The sequence below is a fragment of the Delphinus delphis genome, chromosome 15 (genome assembly GCF_949987515.2).
Source record: "Delphinus delphis chromosome 15, mDelDel1.2, whole genome shotgun sequence".
Taxonomy (NCBI): Eukaryota; Metazoa; Chordata; class Mammalia; order Artiodactyla; family Delphinidae; genus Delphinus; species Delphinus delphis.
In genome coordinates, this window is record NC_082697.1 from 82,242,466 (window position 1) to 82,261,549 (window position 19,084).

Sequence of the window (19,084 nt, forward strand, 5' to 3'; positions counted from 1 at the left end):
TATCTTTTATCATATCTGGTAGAGAGGACAAAGAGAATTCTATCTCAAGATCACAAAATTTTTCTACTAGGAGAAATCATATGCCATGAACTAAACTCAGTGTGACCCTAAATGATCTTTGCACAAAATCGAGGCAAAGTTCTCTTTGTGCTGACTCTATTGAAACCCTCTCCACTTTTCGATATAACCAGATTCCACTGGAATGACCCTTAAATTAAGACACTGCTAATCTTGTACATATGAACAAGACATTGCTAGTCTTATACATATGAACATATGTACATAATCTTTTTGAGACGTTACCAGAATTCTTCCAGTCAGAAGCAATCCAGCATCAGCACCTTGGAAAAACAAGAGCCCCGAGCTGGTTGGATAATGTTTGAAGCTGGAGGTGAGGGAAGTTGGGCTCAGAGCCTGACAGGTCTGGAGTTTTGCAATGCGAAGCCACTGGGGAATTTCTAAAAAGGAAAGAGACATGAGATTTAAATTTTGAAGAGATGACTTTGTGATAGCTGATGTTGGGAGCTTGAACAAGGGTGGAGATGGTGAGAAGTCAGCACCCCTGAGAGAGGCTGGGAAGTCAAAGCGCGGCGCACAGATTCTGGCCTGTGCAGCTGATGGTGTTGCTGATGATCTGAAGTCGTGAACCCTGGGCGAGGACCAGGTTTCTAGGCAGATTGCGAAGATTTCAACTTAAGTTTTGGAAGCAGCTGTGTAAAAGCAAAGGGAAGTGGAAGGAAACAAGACATCACAGGCCTATTTGAGGAGAGCGGAAAAAGGTGGCAGATTTAGAATTATCGTAAGAAAATCACTTTCCTATAACCAAATAACAATTGAAAAGTGCAATGAAAAAAAAGAAAACAGGTATCTTGACGATTTAAAAAAGGAAAAAGAAAGTGCAATGAAAGGAACTCTTCCATTTACAATAGTAACAAAAACCGAAACACTTAAGAGTAAACCCAATTAGAAATGTGGAACACGTTTATGAAATATGTTATGAAAACATCACTTAAAGGCATTAAAGAAGAATTTAATAAATGGATAAACATGCTACATTCAAGAATGGGAATACTTAATATTGTAAAGAGGTAAATTCCCCTCAAATTTATTTATGAAGTCATTTCTTTTAAACTTGCTGAAAACAATTCTAAAGTTAAATGGGAAAAAATAAGCGTGTGAGACTAGCCAGGAAGATGCTAAACAAAGAGTAACGATGAGGTTTTAGAGGCATGCAGTTTCTATTCACACATTTGTGAGTTTTCATATTTTCATAAGTACATATTACCTTTGTAATTAGAGAAACAAGAAATAAAACACTAACAGGAGCTGTAATAAATTATGATCTAGCCACAAAAAAGATGGAAGAGTTTGTATGTGTGTGTGTGTTTCCACTGGAAAGCAATGGTATAAGGATTACACTGAGGAGGAAATATTAATACTGACTATATAGAAATAAAAAGGATTATCAGAAGATACTGTAAACAACTGTGTGCCAACAAATTGATAGGTGAAATCGACAAGTTTCTAGAAAGCCATAATCCTACCAAAACTGATTCGAGAAGAAATGGAAAATCTGAATAGACCTATAAAGAGTAAATAAATTATAGATTAGTAATTGAAAACACTTTCTACAAAGAAAAGCCCAGGCACGGTAAAAGGATCAGTTATGCACCATAATCAGGTGGACTTTATTGGGTTGGCCAAAAAGTTCGTTTGGGTTTTTTCCACAAGACGTTACAGAAAAACCCGAACGAACTTTTTGGCCAACCCAATATCTCAGACTGTTAGGTTGGTTTAACATTGAAAATCAGTTAATGTACTACATATATCAATAGGTAAAGGACAGACACCAGATGATCATCTCAAGAGATGTAGAAAAAGCATCTGACAAACGCTAACACCTCTTCATGATAAAAGCACTCAATACGCTAGGAACAGAAGGAAATTTCCCCAACCTAATAAAGGGCATCTATGAAAAACCCACAGCTCCCGCCATACTCAATGGTTGAGAAATTGAATGCTTTCCTTCGAAGATCAGGAACAAGACAAGGATGTCCACCCCTTCTATTCAATATTGTATTGAAGGTACTGGGCAGTTAGACAAGGAAAAGAAAGAAAAGGCATCCAGATTTTGAAGGAAGAAGTAAAATTATCTTTATTTGCAGATGATGTGATCTTATATATGAAAATTCAAAAGTATTAGAGATAATAAAGGAGTTCAACAAAGTCGAAAGATACAAGTTGAATATACAAAAGTCAGTTGTATTTCTGTACACTAGAAATGAACAATCTGAAAATGAAATTAAGAAAACAGTTCCAGTCGCTGGCTCGCAACTTTGGGGAGTTTCAAGCAGCCGCAGCGACGGCAGCAACCCTGGACGCAGGAAACGTCTGGTCCAGCTCTGGTAGTGAGAGGCCCTGAGATCCCAGAGGTACCATATGAGAAGTCTGGAACGTGTTGGGGACTTGGCTTCCTGCAAACATTGGTTAAGAATCCGCCTGCCAATGCAGGGGACACGGGTTCTATCCTTGGTCCGGGAAGATCCCACATGCCGCAGAACAACTAAGCCCATATGTCACAACTACTGAGCCTGCGCTCTAGAGCCCGTGAGCCACAACTACTGAGCTCACATGCTGCAACTACTGAAGCACACGCGCCTAGAGCCCGTGCTCCGCAATGAGAGGCCACCGCAATGAGAAGCCTGTGCACCACAACAAAGAGTAGCTCCCGCTCGCCGCAACTAGAGAAAGCCTGCGCGCAGCAACGAAGACCCAACGCAACCAGAAATAAATAAATAAAATTGATTCTTTAAAAAAAAAAAACTGTAACTTTGTTTGAATTACTCCAAAGTTGATATCTTCTTCAAAAATAATAAAGAAATATTGCAAAATTAAAAAAAGGAAAACAATTCCATTTATAATAGCATAAAAATAATAAAATATTTAGGAATAGATGGAATAAAAGAAGTATAAAATGTATACTCTGAAAATTACAAAACAGTTAAAATTAAAGAAGACATAAATAAGTGGAAGAACATCTTTTGTTCATGGATTTGAAGATTTAATCTTGCTAAGATGACAATACTCCCTCAATTCACCTACAGCTTCAGTGAAATCCCTATCAAAATCCAGGCTGGCTTTTTTTTTTTTTTTTTTGTGGTATGCGGGCCTCTCACTGTTGTGGCCTCTCCCATTGCGGAGCACAGGCTCGGGACGCGCAGGCTCAGCGGCCACGGCTCACGGGCCCAGCCGCTCCGCAGCATGTGGGATCTTCCCAGACCGGGGCACGAACCCGTGTCCCCTGCGTCGGCAGGCGGATTCTCAACCACTGCGCCACCAGGGAAGCCCCAGGCTGGCTTTTTTGCAGAAATTGACAAGCTGATCCTAAAATTCATATGACAGTTGAACAGATCCAGAATAGCCAAAACAGTCTTGAAAAAGAACAAAGTTTGAGCACTCATACCTCCCAGTTTCAAAACTTACCACAAAGCTATGGTAATTACTGTGGTCTGAATGTTTGTGTCCCCCTCAAATTCATAGGTTGAAACCCTAACCCCCTAAAGTGATAGTATTAGTAGGTGGGGCCTTTGGGGCAGGTATTTAAGTCATGAGGGTAGAATCCTAATGAGTAGGATTAATGCCTTATAACAGAGATGCCAGAGAGATTCCTAGCCCCTTCTGCTCTGTATAAATAAAACGAGAAGTCTGCAAACTGGAGGAAAGCCTTCACCCAACCATGCAGGTACCCTGATCTTGGACTTCCAGCCTCCAGAACAGTAAGAAATAAATGTTTGTTGTTTATAAGCTACCCAGTCCCATAGTATTTTGTTATAGCAGACCAAATGGACTAAGACAGTAATCAAGACAGAGTGGTCATGGCATGAGGAGAGACCTGTAGATCGATGGAATAGAATTGAGTGACCACAGATAAGCTCTCACATTTACAGTGAATTGATTTCCAACAAGGGTGTCAAGATAATTCAATGGGGAAAGAATAGGCTCTTTTTTTTTTTTTAAGAAAAGGCTTTTTAACAAATGTTGCTGATACAGCTGGATATCCACTTGCAAAGGAATGAAGTCGGACCCCTTCTTCACATCAAATACAAGAACGAACTCAAAATAGATCATAGACCTAAGTGTCTATTTAAGAGCTAAAATTATAAAAGAAAGCTAGAAGTATAAAACCCTTAGAAGAAAATATAGGAGTAAATCTTTGAGACTTTTGGTTAGGCAAAGTCTTACTAGACATGACACCAAAAGCACAAACAACCAAAGAAAATAGATGCATTGGACTTGATCAAAATTAAAAACTTTGGTGTTTCTAACAAAGTATAAAGCCAGCCCGCAGAGTAGGAGAATATTTGCAAATCACATATCTGATAAGGAGATTTTATCTGTAGATACGTAGATATTTATATACAGTTGTCTCTTGGTATCTGCTGGGGATTGGTTCCAGGACCACCACCCCCACCCCGACGGATACTGAAATCCACGGATGCTCAAGTGCCTTATATAAAATGGCATAGTATTTGCATATAATCTATGCATATCCTCCCATATACTTTAAATCATCTCTAGATTACTTATAATACCTGATACAATGTAAATACTATATAAATAGTTGCCCGGGGTACAGCAAATTCAGTTTGCTTTTTTGGGACTTTCTGGAATTAAAAAAATATATTTTTTCATTTCATGGTTGGTTGAATCCATGGATGTGGAACGTGTGACATGGAGTGGTGGCGGGGTGCAACTGAATATAGATATCTATAGATAAGGGTATTTAGAATATACAAAGAATTCTCACAACTCAATAATAAAAAGGCAAATAGCCCAATTTAAAAATGGGCAAAAAAAAAAATCTAAATAGAAATTTCTCCAAAGAAGATATATCAATAGCTAATAAAGCACGCAAAAGGATGCTCAAAGTCATTAGTCATCAGAGAGATGAAAATTAGAACCACAGAGATATAAAACCACGGAGACCGACAATAACAAGTATTGGTGAAGATGGGGAGAAACTGGAACCCTCATACACTGCTGGTGGGAATTTAAAATGGTGCAGATGCTGTGGGAAACATTCTGCCAGTTCCTAAAAATGTTAAACGTATAACTCAGCAACTTCATTCATAGGTTTACAAGAGAAATAAAAATATAAGTCTACGCAACAACCTGGACAGCGTTATTCACAATAGCCAGAAAGTAGGAACAAGCCAAATGCCCATCACCTGAGAAGTCGATATAGAAAATATGGTATATCTATACAATAGAATATCACTCAGTCATGAGAAGGATTGAAGAACTGATTCATGCTACAACATGGATGAACTTTAAAAACATGTTAAGTGAAAGAAGCCAGTCACAAAATACCACATATTCTATGATTCCATTTATGTGGAATGTCCAGGAGAATCCAGAGACATAAAGTAGATTAGTGGTTGCTAGGACTGGTGGGGTTTGAGGTTAAATAAAGAGTGATTGCTGATGGGTACAGGATTTCTTTCTTGGGGATGATGAAAATGTTCTAAGTTGATTGTGCTGATGGTTGTACACCCCAGTGAGTATGTTACAAACCAATGAATTATACACTTCAAATGGATGAATTGTATAGTGTATGAATTATATCTTGATAAAAATTGTTATATAAAAAATACTAAGTGAAAAGTTTGCAGAACAACATATAATATGAATATATTTTTGTGAAATAGTATAAGTTCATAATAAAACACTATATTCTTAAAAATTAGCAAAATTTGTGAAGTTTGCCTAAGTGTAAGAGACATTAGTGATATAGTAGCTTTAATCATGTAACAAATCTGCTGACAAGATTTCTTACCAGTAATCGATCCCCCCTCATTAATAAAATACTAACAACACTTAGTATTTATTGCATTCTTTCTGTATGCCAACATTGTGCGAAATTCTTATCATGCATTTTGTCTTTGTTTTTCACAACACTTGATGATGGCCCCGTATTTTCTGTAACTCTCCCCTTTCTTTCTCCAACATACCAAAGTTTACATTTACAAAATTGTATTATTTATCAAAATATCAAAAATGGACAGTTCCTTTTATTGTTAGCAGTAGCTATGAAGGTAAATACTGTAGGTCTTAATTGGAATTGGTATTAATGTGATCCTGTGAGTTTTAAGAGCACATTGATAAATCCATCTGCATGTGTTTAAAGATTTTAAGTTTAAACTAAAACATTTTGCATTTGTTATAGTTGATGCCCAATGGAAGGAGAAAAGACTTTTTGTTACTTGTCAGCTTTTTGTTTAATGTAATGCTAAATTTGAAAGACAGTCTATGGCAAAGATAATTTTGAGGGTTTTTTTCCCCATTGCAAATATAGGCTAGTGCCTCAGTCAGTTTGGGCCGCTATAACAAAATTCCATGGACTGGTGGCTTAAACAACAAACATTTATTCCTTATAGTTCTGGAGGCTGGAAAAGCCGCAGATCAAGGTGCTGACAGATTAGATTCTTGGGGAGGGCCCTCTTCCTGCATTCTTTCTTGCTGTGAGAACAAGCTCTGTGGTCTCTTTTTTATAGGGGCACTAATCCCATCATGAAAACCCCATCCCCATGACCTCATCTAAACCTAAGCACTTCTCAAAGACCCCACCTTTAAAAACATCACATTGCAGGCTAGAGCTTCATCATATGAATTTTGGGTGGGGATACGATTCCGTCCATAGCAACTAACTATGATGGAAATCTTGTCCATAAGTGCTAACCCTAGCATTTTTTTGTTTGTGTTTAGTATTATGTGCCAAGAACCTTGCAAAGAAAGACTTCTTCAGTAAGTAAAACACCCATTTTTGCTCTCTTACAATATTAATGTTCTTCACATATTTCTGAAATTTAAAACTTAAAAAAAAAAGCAACCCTGGGAGTATTCTCCTAAAAGTCCTGCCCTTTGCTGACTAGAAATCCACAGTTTGACAAGCTTCCTTTCCCAGTTGACTACCACATAGAGACTCCATAGCTCCAAGGCACAGAATTTATAACTCATACGAGAACAACTCTCTCATTCCCTATTCCAGCCACCACCCTGTTTTCCGTCTTTCCATCCATTAATGTATTGCTTTCTGCTGGGTGACGTATCCTCAGCTCCAATACAGACATTTTTCTATAAAACGTCTGGGTTTGAGTAAAATTGTTGGTCAAATTTGATCAATTAAATCACACTTTAAAAGCCTTGTAATTAAAGGAATTGTAATAAAAATATAAATGGAGGATCCTTTTCTAAAGGAAGGAATCACCTCATAAGAAGTTCACCTGCTATAAAGTAGGCCCCTGCAGCATGATATTTTTCACACTCTTTCTGATCCTCACAAGAATGCTGCTCCGTTCCTAAGTGGTTCATCTCATGCTTTAAAGGTAAAGAGACTTAGGTTCGCAGGCTCTATTCAAGTAGCTAAGAAGCTCCAGAGTGATGGCTCACGTCCAGGTCTATCTCTAAAACCCTTACCTGGCCGCCTCTCTGATCTTATAAACCTGTCTGAGTCATACTCCAGCATTTAGCAACTTACCTAAGTAAAACCCGGTGAATACTTGCTTCCAGAGATAAAATAGATGAAGACCAGTAAACAAGATTTCTAGGTATTATTATTTTTTAGAAAGTATAAATATAAATAATTGTAGACACCTTTCCCTCCATTTAGCTAGCCCCACTGAGCGATCATCAGAAATGGAAATTTGAATTTAAGCCTATATTTAGAGTTTTCATTTCTAGCCTCTAAAAATCTGAGGAGGATGTCATTCTGGGTTGTCTTTCTTAGAAAGCTTAATGGAAAGAATTTATTTTGCTGATTGAAACTAACCTTAAACTTGAGAAAAAAATATACCAGGGTAGTCTTCTTAATCAAATAGATGACCTTGAAGCTCACTTTACTTGCAGGACTGGGTTCTGTCTTCTCATCCAGTGTGGCTGTCCCCTCTCCTCTAGGACTCCCTGACCCTTTTGCAAAGATCGTTGTGGATGGATCTGGGCAGTGCCACTCAACGGACACTGTGAAGAACACGTTGGACCCAAAGTGGAACCAGCACTACGATCTGTGAGTTGATTATCCTATAAGCCACTTGGGGAGCGGCAGGAAAGTTGGTATCTAACTTGTAAGAGAAGCATTTAATTATTTTTTTTGAAGGGATTATTAAACTTCTTACTGATAACAAACGTGGATGGCCAAACAAATACATACTGCCTACTTTTAGAATTCATATACTTGGAAGTTCTTGTGTTTGACATTTTCATATATTTTAATGGTTTGCTTCTGTAACTGTGGTCTTCAAACTTTCAATCTCCTGGCCATACTAACAGGAAAAAAGGGCCATAGTTCAGGTCCTCTATATGCTACTGTTTTTTTCAGCAAAACCCAGAACATGGTTGTAAAATGCATTATTTGAAATACATTATTATTATTATTTTTTTAGATGTTGGGGGTAGGAGTTTATTAATTAATTTATTTTTGCTGTGTTGGGTCTTCGTTTCTGTGCGAGGGCTTTCTCTAGTTGTGGCAAGCGGGGGCCACTCTTCATCGCAGTGCGCGGGCCTCTCACTATCGCGGCCTCTCTTGTTGCGGAGCACAGGCTCCAGATGCTCAGGCTCAGTAGTTGTGGCTCACGGGCCTAGTTGCTCCGCGGCATGTGGGATCCTCCCAGACCAGGGCTCGAACCCGTGTCCCCTGCATTAGCAGGCAGATTCTCAACCACTGCGCTACCAGGGAAGCCCCCATTATTATTATTTTACATATTTACGATACAAATATATAATATATATATATTTCTGTTGATTTTTTAAAAATTTTGCTTTTTAGTACAAATATATTTTCTGCAAGAGAAAATAAAGTTTGGTATGACTGGAGGTATGTAAGCCCACACACCATCAGACGATTTCTTATATTCATTTGTTAAGTGGATCGCACTTTGAAAATCTATTTTTTAGGCACCTATGTTTTCATGTCCCTGCTAAGAAATTTTTGTCCAAGTAATGCTGAGTGATTATTATTGGCTTTTTACTAACACAAATTGAACTGGGTTTGAGTGGGATTTTTAGTAGTTGGATCCTGAGGCTCATTTGCAGTTACACTGTGGCACTGGTAGTAGCCTGGAAAGTAGTTGTCAGTCCATGTCCCGAAAGCTCCCTTCTGTGGTTGACCTACACTGAGAGAAAGCGGCAGGTTTCCTGTCTGAGTTAGTGCCCTTTTGTGTACTTTGGATGGATGTAAGTAGTCCTTTGTTGCAAATTAGTATTCTCTATTAAGCCTAATTGCTGGGGTTTTGTTTTTGTTTTTGTTTTGTTTTTGGCCACACCATGCGGTATGCAGGATCTTAGTTCTCCGACCAGGGATCGAACCGGTGCCCCTGCAGTGGAAGTGCAGAGTCTTAACCACTGGACCGCCAGGGAAGTCCTGGTGGGAACTTTTGAATCCTGCCATTATCCTCTGGAACTATAAAAATATAGTAAATCTCTGTTATAAGATTATTATCATTATGTGGTTGTCTGCATGTGTTTCTTACATAACCAGTTGTAGTCCTTTCCCAGCCCATTGAGTTAGTAGATATATACTTATTAAGTGCCTGTTAGCTGTGGATATAGAGCCAAAATTATTTTAAAAGGATTCTTCTGGACTAACAAGTCAATCAGATAAAATCTCAATGGGCTTTCGCAATTGAGAAATACAATTAAAAATGAGTTTGCATGTTGGTTTCAGATACGTTGGGAAAACGGATTCTATAACCATCAGCGTGTGGAACCACAAGAAAATTCACAAGAAGCAGGGAGCTGGCTTCCTGGGGTGCGTGCGGCTGCTCTCCAATGCCATCAGCAGATTAAAAGATACTGGATGTAAGAACCCAACGTTTTTCTGCCTCTTAATGCAACTGAAGAAGGCTTATGGGGCATCATTCTTTATTTTATTTCTTTGAATACTGAATACAGAATTCCTGCCTTCCTCTCTAGCTAACATTTCCCTGGGTTAAGTTTTGAATTGTTTGTTTGCAGACCAGCGTTTGGATCTATGCAAACTAAACCCCTCAGATACTGATGCAGTTCGTGGCCAAATAGTGGGTAAGAACTTTCTCATCTGTATAAAGAGATAATTTTTACAGACTTAACCTTCAGCTCTTCATCACTGAGAAAACACATAAAGGCACTGACCGATGGTGACATACTTCGAAGGACAGGCCCCATACAGGGGCCATCTCTCCAGGACTAAACAATTTCATCTTATGTGGTTTTTATTATTTTACCTAATTCCCTTCATTCTGTCATTCAAGGTGGAGTTAAAATGACTAAGGTACAAAAAGATGTAGGGTTATAATTTGTAATGTAATTTTAATCATCACATGAGTTGACAATTTGTCATGTTATCCAAATGCAGATGATAAAAATGGTGGCCACATATGCAAGAGTTAAGAAATAGTTTCTTCAGGAGGACCCATCATATATGTAAAAGGCAAAGAGAATTTCTGAAGACTTCCATGTAATATGATTTTACAGAGGACTGACTTATTTAGAATGAAGAAATAAAATGTGCTCATGTCATAAAGCGTTGACTGGAGGTATTCCATTGGAAGTAATTTATCTGTTAAGTAGCTCATCCTGTTATCCATCCCATTTTTATTAGCATTTCAGGGTAACCCAAATATTGACTGTATGCATTGCAAGCAATCAAAGAAAACAGTATTTCAGCAGCACACCAGAGTGACTTATGGCCCCAAATCTTTTAGGTATTGTCTTATGTAGACCTGAGCCAAGATAAATGGACAGTGGATATCCATCTGAAAACTCCTGTCACGACAGAGTTCCCACTTACTGCCTTTCTATTTGTGATTTCTTCTTTTCTTTGTGGAGGGATGTGCCGGGGAAAAATGAATAACTGGAAGCAGCTTCATAAGTGTCTTTGTTGTTCATAGTAGGGACAGAGAATCGACACGTAGGTGCATCCAGACCTTGCACATACTGACAGTGCTCTCTGTGTCCTTATTAAACATAAGTCAAAATCTTCTTAAAATATAAGGTACCTTGGAGGAAGTGAAATTGTGTTCTGTTATTTTGATGAAGAGCACAGACAACACAGCATCTCTTTCTGCTCCACGTTTACAAGGAGTGTTCCAAGTGGTATGCGTTCTGTGCAGCCAATGAGTGAGATGCTTCATACTTGAAAGCATAGGAATGTATATGTGTGTGTATAGACATATGCCTCACTTTTTAAAATAATATCATACATAAATTACACATTTGCAATGGCTCACTGTGTTACAGTTGTATAAAATACCACTGGATTTTAATGCAGGATGTTCTTTTCTTTTTAGTCAGTTTACAGACACGAGACAGAATAGGCACTGGAGGGTCCGTGGTAGACTGCAGAGGGCTGTTAGAAAATGAAGGGTACGTATCACTGCAGCGATGCCCACTGAGTTCTCTGCTGCCCAGGCTCTCGCACTGCATGAAAGTTTCCTTCACACCTTTTCAATGCGTTGAATACTTGAGGTGCAGTCTTGGGATAACACTGGGATCCAGTTTCCTCGTTTGTAAAGGAAGCTGTCAAAACTAGTGGGGTAGTGCCCCAAAGGCTCAGGATCCAATTTACAGAGGTTCCCGCTGGCCAAAGAGCATCAGTAAAGAATTATAACTGCAGTGGATTAAAGCAATCCATTGAGTTCATAATGATACAGGGAGAAATAAATTCTAAAAAACCCCAAAACCGAAAAACACCCTCAAAAATTCTCATTGGTCACTATCACAATTTTTCAATTCCCCAATGAGTTAACTATTAATGTCATTAATACTTGCTGACAACATCATGAAAGAGGGATAATCTGACATGAACTTACATCTTGGAGGTCCAGGGGACGGGAATGGGTTGCACAGCCCCGGGGAGAAGCTCCATCCAGAGGGGGGCACCCTGTAGAGTGTAGCAGACAACCTGGTGTCTTCAACAAATACACTGCAAGAAAAATAACTAAAAAGGAAGGAAGAGAACCTATAAGTTAATAAAAGAGATTTAAGGGACACACCTATTAAATGCGGTGTATGGACCTCGTTTGGATCCTGAATAATGAGACAGTTGACTGGATAAATTTGAACACTGACTGGTATTTGATGATATCAAAAAAATTAACGTACATTTTTGGGGTCATGATAATGGTAAAAGGCCTATCTTCCAGAGGTCTGTGCTGAAATATTTAAGGATGAAATGGTAAAATGTTGGGATTGGTTTCAGAATAATCCAGCTCAGGGGGGAGGAGTTGGGCACGTGGCCACGAGACAATCACTGGAGCTGGGTGGTGAGCCCAGGGCATTCACTGAACTAGTCTCTCAATTTGTGTGTCTCTCTGTACTTTTTCAATGTAGAACGTTTTTCAGAAGTACTTGCTTATAAGGGAAGATAGCCTATTAAGGTAAATTGTCTCCACAATTGTTCAGGGGATCAAGATTTATGTTAAAAGTCACTTTTAAAGTCATTGTGGTATTTTATGTAACCAGGAGTTCTATTATAGAATAAAATGACAAGGAAAATGGAATGTTCGGATATGATTCTGAGTCAAGAAAACTGAAATCTCACTTTCTGAGCTCCTTATAGAACAAGGTTGGTGTTTTCCAACCGTTTGCCTCTGCCTGAGGATGAAATCCTACGAGTGGCCTCAGTGGCACTTTACACATGGCTCCCTTTGGTCACGGGCTCCGCATGAAAAAGTCTGGCTTTCCAATTAAACAGGACAGGACGGATTATATGAAACTAAGCACTGGGGACATTCTATCATATTGCTCAAGAAAAGCAAAACAAATGGAAGTGAGAGCGTGGCATGGAACTTACGGGTGCTTCTCAGTCTTCAGCCGGCATTGTGATGTGGGCTGTGGTCTTCCCCTTCTAGAACTGCGTACGAAGACTCAGGGCCGGGAAGGCCACTCAGCTGCTTCATGGAGGAACCAGCCCCTTACACGGATGGCACTGGGGCTGCTGCTGGCGGGGGTGGCTGCAGGTCTGTGGAATCCCCGAGTCAAGATCAAAGACTTCAGGCCCAGCGACTGCGAAGTCCTGAGGTCCGAGGGTCACTCCAGACGCCGCAGAACCGACCTCACGGCCACCAGTCCCCGGAACTGCCCGAAGGCTACGGTGAGAGCATCCACCCCGCTGTCCCGAGTGCGATCGGTGATGTTTCAGACAGCTTTAATGTTTTCAGCTTTTTTTAGTGACTCGTACCTGCCAGAAGTGCTGATGTTTGCAGAGGTGTGCCCCACGATGGTTGTGTCAGTGTAAAGAAGAGTAACCCGAGATGGTTGACAAATCTTTCTTGTCATGAATTTGTCCGCAATGGCTCCAATCTCCCAGTGTAGCAGTTGTGTGAAGATTTTAGGCAAATGAATGTCAAAGAAAACCGAGAGGAGTGGGGCAGGGGCCTGGATGGGGGTATTTGTAGTGCCCTGGGATTTGAATGTGGGGAGGACGGCCTTGGGTACGAGTGAAAGGATGGGATCTTTTGACAACCACAGAGGGAGCACCTAAATGCAGGAGGAATCCAAGTAGATGTGGCAGATCAGACCGGAAGTAAGAGCTAATGCAGGGGCAGAGGTCAAGGTAGGGTCAGTCCCGAGGTGGCAGGTCCAGGGGTGTGGCCGCCCCTCCAAGTGGGAACAGGAGAAGTAAGGTCCACCAGGGCTTGTGACTCGCAGATGCCAGGCAGAAGTTAACTGCTGTTCTTCAAACCCTTCTCTCGGTGCTTTTAAAGACTGTTGGAAGGAAGCTGGGACGCTGTGCTTACAGGATTGGTTGAAAACTCTCTTTGGAATTGAATGTAACTACCGTATCCCCCACTTTCTCATGCAGAACAGAGAACAACGGTGCAGGGGCAGGTTTACTTCCTGCACACGCAGACTGGAGTTAGCACGTGGCACGACCCCAGGATACCCAGGTAAGTTTCCTAAAATTCTCACCATCAAGGCCCTTTTCCAGCAGTTGCCTGGACCCCCCACCCCGGACTGTGGGTGATAGAGCCCCTGTGGTGTGAAGATGTGAACTTGGAAGAGCAGCAGCACAAACAGAGGGACCTGTAACAGGGGTGCTGGACTCAGACTCTCTGGGCGACCGTCCCAGCTCTGATGCCCGCACCCCCCCCGCCCCGCCCCTGACTCTCCAGCTGGTAGATCAGGAGCTGCTGTAATGCAAGGGGGCCCTTTAGAAAGCAATCCTGGATCTTGAAATTAGATCATGTAACTGCAAAAGACCCTCAGCCCTAGATTAAATCAAATGCACTTACTTAAAAACCCGATAAACCCTTAAAGATGTGTTGCTCTCATTCTAAACTAAAAATATTGCTGAGCGAAATGATATGATGTCTGATGTGATGCTTTAAATAATCGGGGTGGGGAAGCCAATAGGGGAGCATTGGAAACAGGCTGGTGATAAGCTGGTAATTGTTAGAGTTGGTTATTCACTATGGTCTCTCTCTATTTTTTTTATATCCTTAAAATTTTCCATAATGAAAAGCTAAAAAGGAAATATAAAGACTCTATTACCCTCTCTTCTACTTTACTCTTCCTATTGCCTCAGTCCCTTGGGGACTATTCCCGGGGGAGATGAAGCTTTTCTATACCAATTCCTTCTACAAGGCCATACATCTGAGCCCAGGTCAAAGAGACCCCTGCCCCACCCCCACCCCGTAATGGAGTTAAGTTTCTTTTTTTCTCTTTGCTTTGCTTTCCTTTTTTCTTTAAACAAATTTTTCTTTTGTTTCAGAATAGCGTTACTTCCTAATACCATTTTTAGTAATGCTCATTACCTTTTTATTCATGATTTGTTTCATCTGAGAACAAGCTTCCTGTCTTTGATTTTCCAAATCTATGTTGAATTTACAATTCAGTATCTGTAATTAGAATGGAAATATTACCTGCAAATGAATGAGGTGTCTCTTTAGTACTCACTGGAAGGAATGTCAGGCTTTGGTCCTGATTAGAAAAGCATCTTGGTCAGTAATGCTGTGCTCCCAGATGACTGTGGAGTATACTGAAATAATGAATCAAGAGGTTAGAATTAGAAAGTCTTGCTTATTAACAAAGCCAACTCAAAAAGGAGTTGGCCTCTTCCCGGTGCAGATGTCTAGAATTGGAAGATTTCGAATGCATGTTCACACGTCCCCATCAGCTTGAAAAAACGTGTACTGTTTGGGAGCTTTTCCATGCAGAAACCTTTCTGACCTTGAGCATTTAATTGTGAATCCAGAGAGTTTTCCAGCCGCCTTCAGATACTTCCTACTATTCTGGCCCTCTTTCGTGGAAGGAATGGTGCTCCCCGGGCAGACCGCATTCCCTATCATGGCCACAGGCTCTGAGGGGTGCGACTTATCTGCGGGACTGTGCTGCTACTTGCGGCACAGAGGCCTGGGCTCAGTGCAAGTCTGGCGTAAGTAGCGCCGCGACTGTCCCTCTTAGCAGGACCGGGACACGGCCCCTGGATAAGGGGATGCCCCGGGTTCTCTCACGGAAGTTTTGGTCTTAGGCCTCCACACACAGATGGACAAACCTCTCTGTATCTTCCATTTTGGTAGAGACCTTAACAGCGTGAACTGTGATGAACTTGGACCACTGCCACCCGGTTGGGAAGTCCGAAGTACAGTTTCCGGGAGAATATATTTTGTAGATCATAATAACCGAACAACCCAGTTTACAGACCCAAGGTTACACCACATCATGAAGTAAGACTTTTACCAAATCTTTGTTGACCTCGTTAAAATTTCATGTTTTCTACTAACTTTTTTCTTCATTTCTTGATTGCATTGTTGGTTAGCAGAGAATAAGCGTAAGCAAAATATGATAAATACTTGGTGGACAACTGCGTTTTAAACCCTCAAGCCGCTGTGAGCGGTCCTGAAGTCCTATGTTGTTGTCACCCTGTTCTAGCTTGCAGCCTAAATAAAATCCCCTGAGCTGGCAGTGTGGGGCAGCTTCACTCACGAAGCTTCCGTGGGCAGCACTCTGATGGGATACATGGCCTTAGAGAAGCAGTGAAGTGAGGCTTTCCTTGGTGCCCGCCCGCTCACCGCTGTCCGGGAGGGCTGGTCCAGAGCACTGCCTGCTGGAACCTCTTCCCGGGCCATCATTCCCGGGGGCTGTGGACCTGGGTATGACCTTGGCTCCCACACTCCGCGTTCCAGGTTTGCTGTGTCCTCAGAACATGAGAGCCCACGGGGCACTTGTCATTGACAGCTGATAGAACCGGCAAAACTTGAACAGGACAGATGCTACTGTGTCCAGAAGGTCTGGACTTCTGCCTTTGATGAGTGGGCTTGGAGACCTCTCGGTTATGAGTAGGAGTAGTTACCACTGCATCTCACTTGTTTGCTCCTGTGCATTTTGCCCCCCTCCACGGTCATCTGCTTTGAAAGCTCTCTCGTCAACTCCATTTAACTCTCACCCCCAAGGCACATCTAATGGCGCGTTGGTCAGGCTCACAGATACGCACTAGATGCGCGATGAATGCTAGCAGTTTCTGTTTACTTATGGCAACGATAATGTATGAGATGCGGAGATGGAGGGTCTCCTTGACTGAATCCTAGACATCTATTTAGCCTGAGGGTGGCCACCAGCAGTTTTTCCATAAGAAATTTTGACTAGCAGTTCGGTGAAATGACTTCCCCCCTCAGTCCCTTTTGTGTGGGTGCACTGCTGGCAGCAACCTTGGCCGCCGCTCTTGGGGTGACCTCGATGCTTCTGTTCTTCTCCAGTCACCAGTGCCAACTAAAGGAGCCCAGCCAGCCGCTGCCACTGCCCAGTGAGGGCTCCGTGGAAGACGAGGAGCTTCCCGCCCAGAGATACGAGAGAGATTTAGTCCAGAAACTGAAGGTCCTCAGACACGAGCTCTCGCTTCAGCAACCCCAAGCTGGTCACTGCCGCATCGAAGTATCCAGAGAGGAAATATTTGAGGTACGGGGTTCGGGCACAGAATCTTCCTCCCTGTCAGTAGACAGTGAGTTCTGCTTTCTGTCTGGTGTTTCGGAGATTGATTTTATCGCTCAGTGAAATGCAGCTCCCTCTCTCTGAAATGAAATGCAGAGAGAGGGAACTGTATTTCCTCCTGTGGTAAAGGTTTAAAAATCGATGACTTCTGAGTGAAAAGGTAGAGATCTGTACAGAAACTAGTACTAAATAATATTGTAAATCCCTGTGCGCGCGTTGTACAGATTCTACTTCCTGCCATCCGCACGGTTTCCTAGAATCAAGCATTCCTTCTGCTGCAGCCTTGCATGCGATTTCCCCTCGTGGCGTTGCCTCCTCAGAGAAGCTAAGTGGCCTCCCTGTTGTCCCTTCTGGAAGGAGGAAGAACTGATGGTTCCGGGCAGGGTTCTGGCCTTTGTCCAGCTCCCCTGCGGGATCAGGGTCCCTAAACAGGCAGGGCCTTTGGTAGGCAGGGCCCGTTTCTCGGGCCCACGATCATGAGTAGAATCTCAGCTGTGTTTGGGCCTTTGTGGAATCCTTGGCAGAAATGATCAAACGAGACACAGATTCTCACTGGGCCACAGCAGCTGAGGGGGCCGCGCAGGGACGGAGGCTTGGGCACAGCCCGATGAGTGGATCAGCTGAAGTGCCTGATTTTGCCCACTGGGCATCGTAAATGTTTGCCGGGGACAGAGAAGAGCCGAATTCTTGAGGTGCTGCCGCCAGATCGTTTCCACTCAGCATCCTCTTGCCTCTTGGGACCCAGCTTTTGAATTACATTAAATTTGAAGCAAGAAAAGATCCTTAAGTGCCTTTCCACTGAAAATACCTACAGACATTTAGCTGGTTCCACTCCAGATGCTGAATCTGAGGGACTATTAGGCTGACCGCATGTTTTCTGTGTCTGGTAAGCTGCTTTATGTCTTACTTAAACTCTCCTTGTTTTTTCTTGACTCCGTGGGAAAGTGTGATTTTTGACTTCAGTTGTAAAATCAGGCTCAGAATTCTTTCAGTATTCAGACTCTCTTGTGATGTCTTCATTTTGGTTAAAATATATCAATTATTTATAGGACACATTGGAATTAATTTGTGCAGAGAAAATCAACCCTAGCGAGGATGTTCAACCCTTAAGTCATGATTGTGCTGAGAATAAATGTGTGTTTCCTTTAGGTACAGTATCACCTGCCACGCGCTTTGCTGTTTCCGAGGGAGAAAAAGTGAAGGAAGCAGCAATGTCCTAGATGCCAACTAAACATTCTCAATAGGAACCAGACAAAAATCAGATTCAAAGGCTTACAAATAAGCTCAGATGCTTATTTGTAATTGAGCTCCATTATAAATAACCTTTCATCATTTTATAACTTTAAAAATAAGATGAGCTCTTCTCCCTGAAACTGTAATTTTGATGTGCAGGAGTCTTATCGCCAGATAATGAAGATGCGACCAAAAGACTTGAAAAAGCGACTGATGGTGAAATTCCGAGGAGAAGAAGGTTTGGACTATGGCGGGGTGGCGAGGTGAGAGTCTTGTGTACCCCCCTCCCTGCTGCGTGGATTTGAGCGCACCTGTGAGCAAATATTTGCAGAGAAGTCGTTTGCCCCTTTCTGGTGCTGGTCTTGGAGCAGTCAGGACTTCAGGTGTTGCCATCAGAGAGCGTTCTTAGAAAAAGAATTCCTAAGAGCGTGTGCCACGCTAGCATCTTGCCATGACCCATAAGAACGCGCGTGCGCTTCACCATCACTTTCCTTCTTAGAAAGAATGAATTATTAAACTTCTACCCTTACTCCCTTCTCCATGTGGCCCGACTGAACCCGAAGTTAATACGGAGGCAGCCTTGCTTCTCTCACTAGAGGACTTTCAGGGGTGGGAGGAAGGCATATACGTTGCATTTGTGTCAAACAAGTTTTGTAAAATGAGATTTTGGTCAAAATAGTTCATGCAAATGATTTTAAAGATAGTAGCTTTTCATGATTATATTCTGTTTCCTGTCTTACCTCTTTTCACCTTTGAGACAACTGTTCTTCTGCTCTTTTAACTGTTTCTTCTAATATAACCAACCATCTAGATCACCAACTCGATCAAGTTCTGATGTTATCTACTGATTTCATGATGTATGGTCATAGGCACAGATAGACCAGGTAAT

General features: G+C 41.7%; 1 protein-coding gene across 2 annotated transcripts in view; it reads left to right on the forward strand.

Annotated features, from left to right (window-relative positions):
* SMURF1 (SMAD specific E3 ubiquitin protein ligase 1) overlaps positions 1-19,084 on the forward strand; it is a 102,232-nt gene that overhangs the window by 66,964 nt on the left and 16,184 nt on the right. For both annotated transcript variants that reach the window (XM_060032424.1, XM_060032425.1), the window contains exons 2-11: positions 6,766-6,804; positions 7,954-8,062; positions 9,719-9,852; positions 10,009-10,074; positions 11,322-11,397; positions 12,885-13,126; positions 13,838-13,922; positions 15,555-15,701; positions 16,731-16,929; positions 18,355-18,458. In XM_060032424.1, coding sequence (XP_059888407.1) covers positions 6,766-6,804; positions 7,954-8,062; positions 9,719-9,852; positions 10,009-10,074; positions 11,322-11,397; positions 12,885-13,126; positions 13,838-13,922; positions 15,555-15,701; positions 16,731-16,929; positions 18,355-18,458 — 1,201 coding nt within the window. The remainder of the gene's footprint in view (positions 1-6,765; positions 6,805-7,953; positions 8,063-9,718; positions 9,853-10,008; positions 10,075-11,321; positions 11,398-12,884; positions 13,127-13,837; positions 13,923-15,554; positions 15,702-16,730; positions 16,930-18,354; positions 18,459-19,084) is intronic.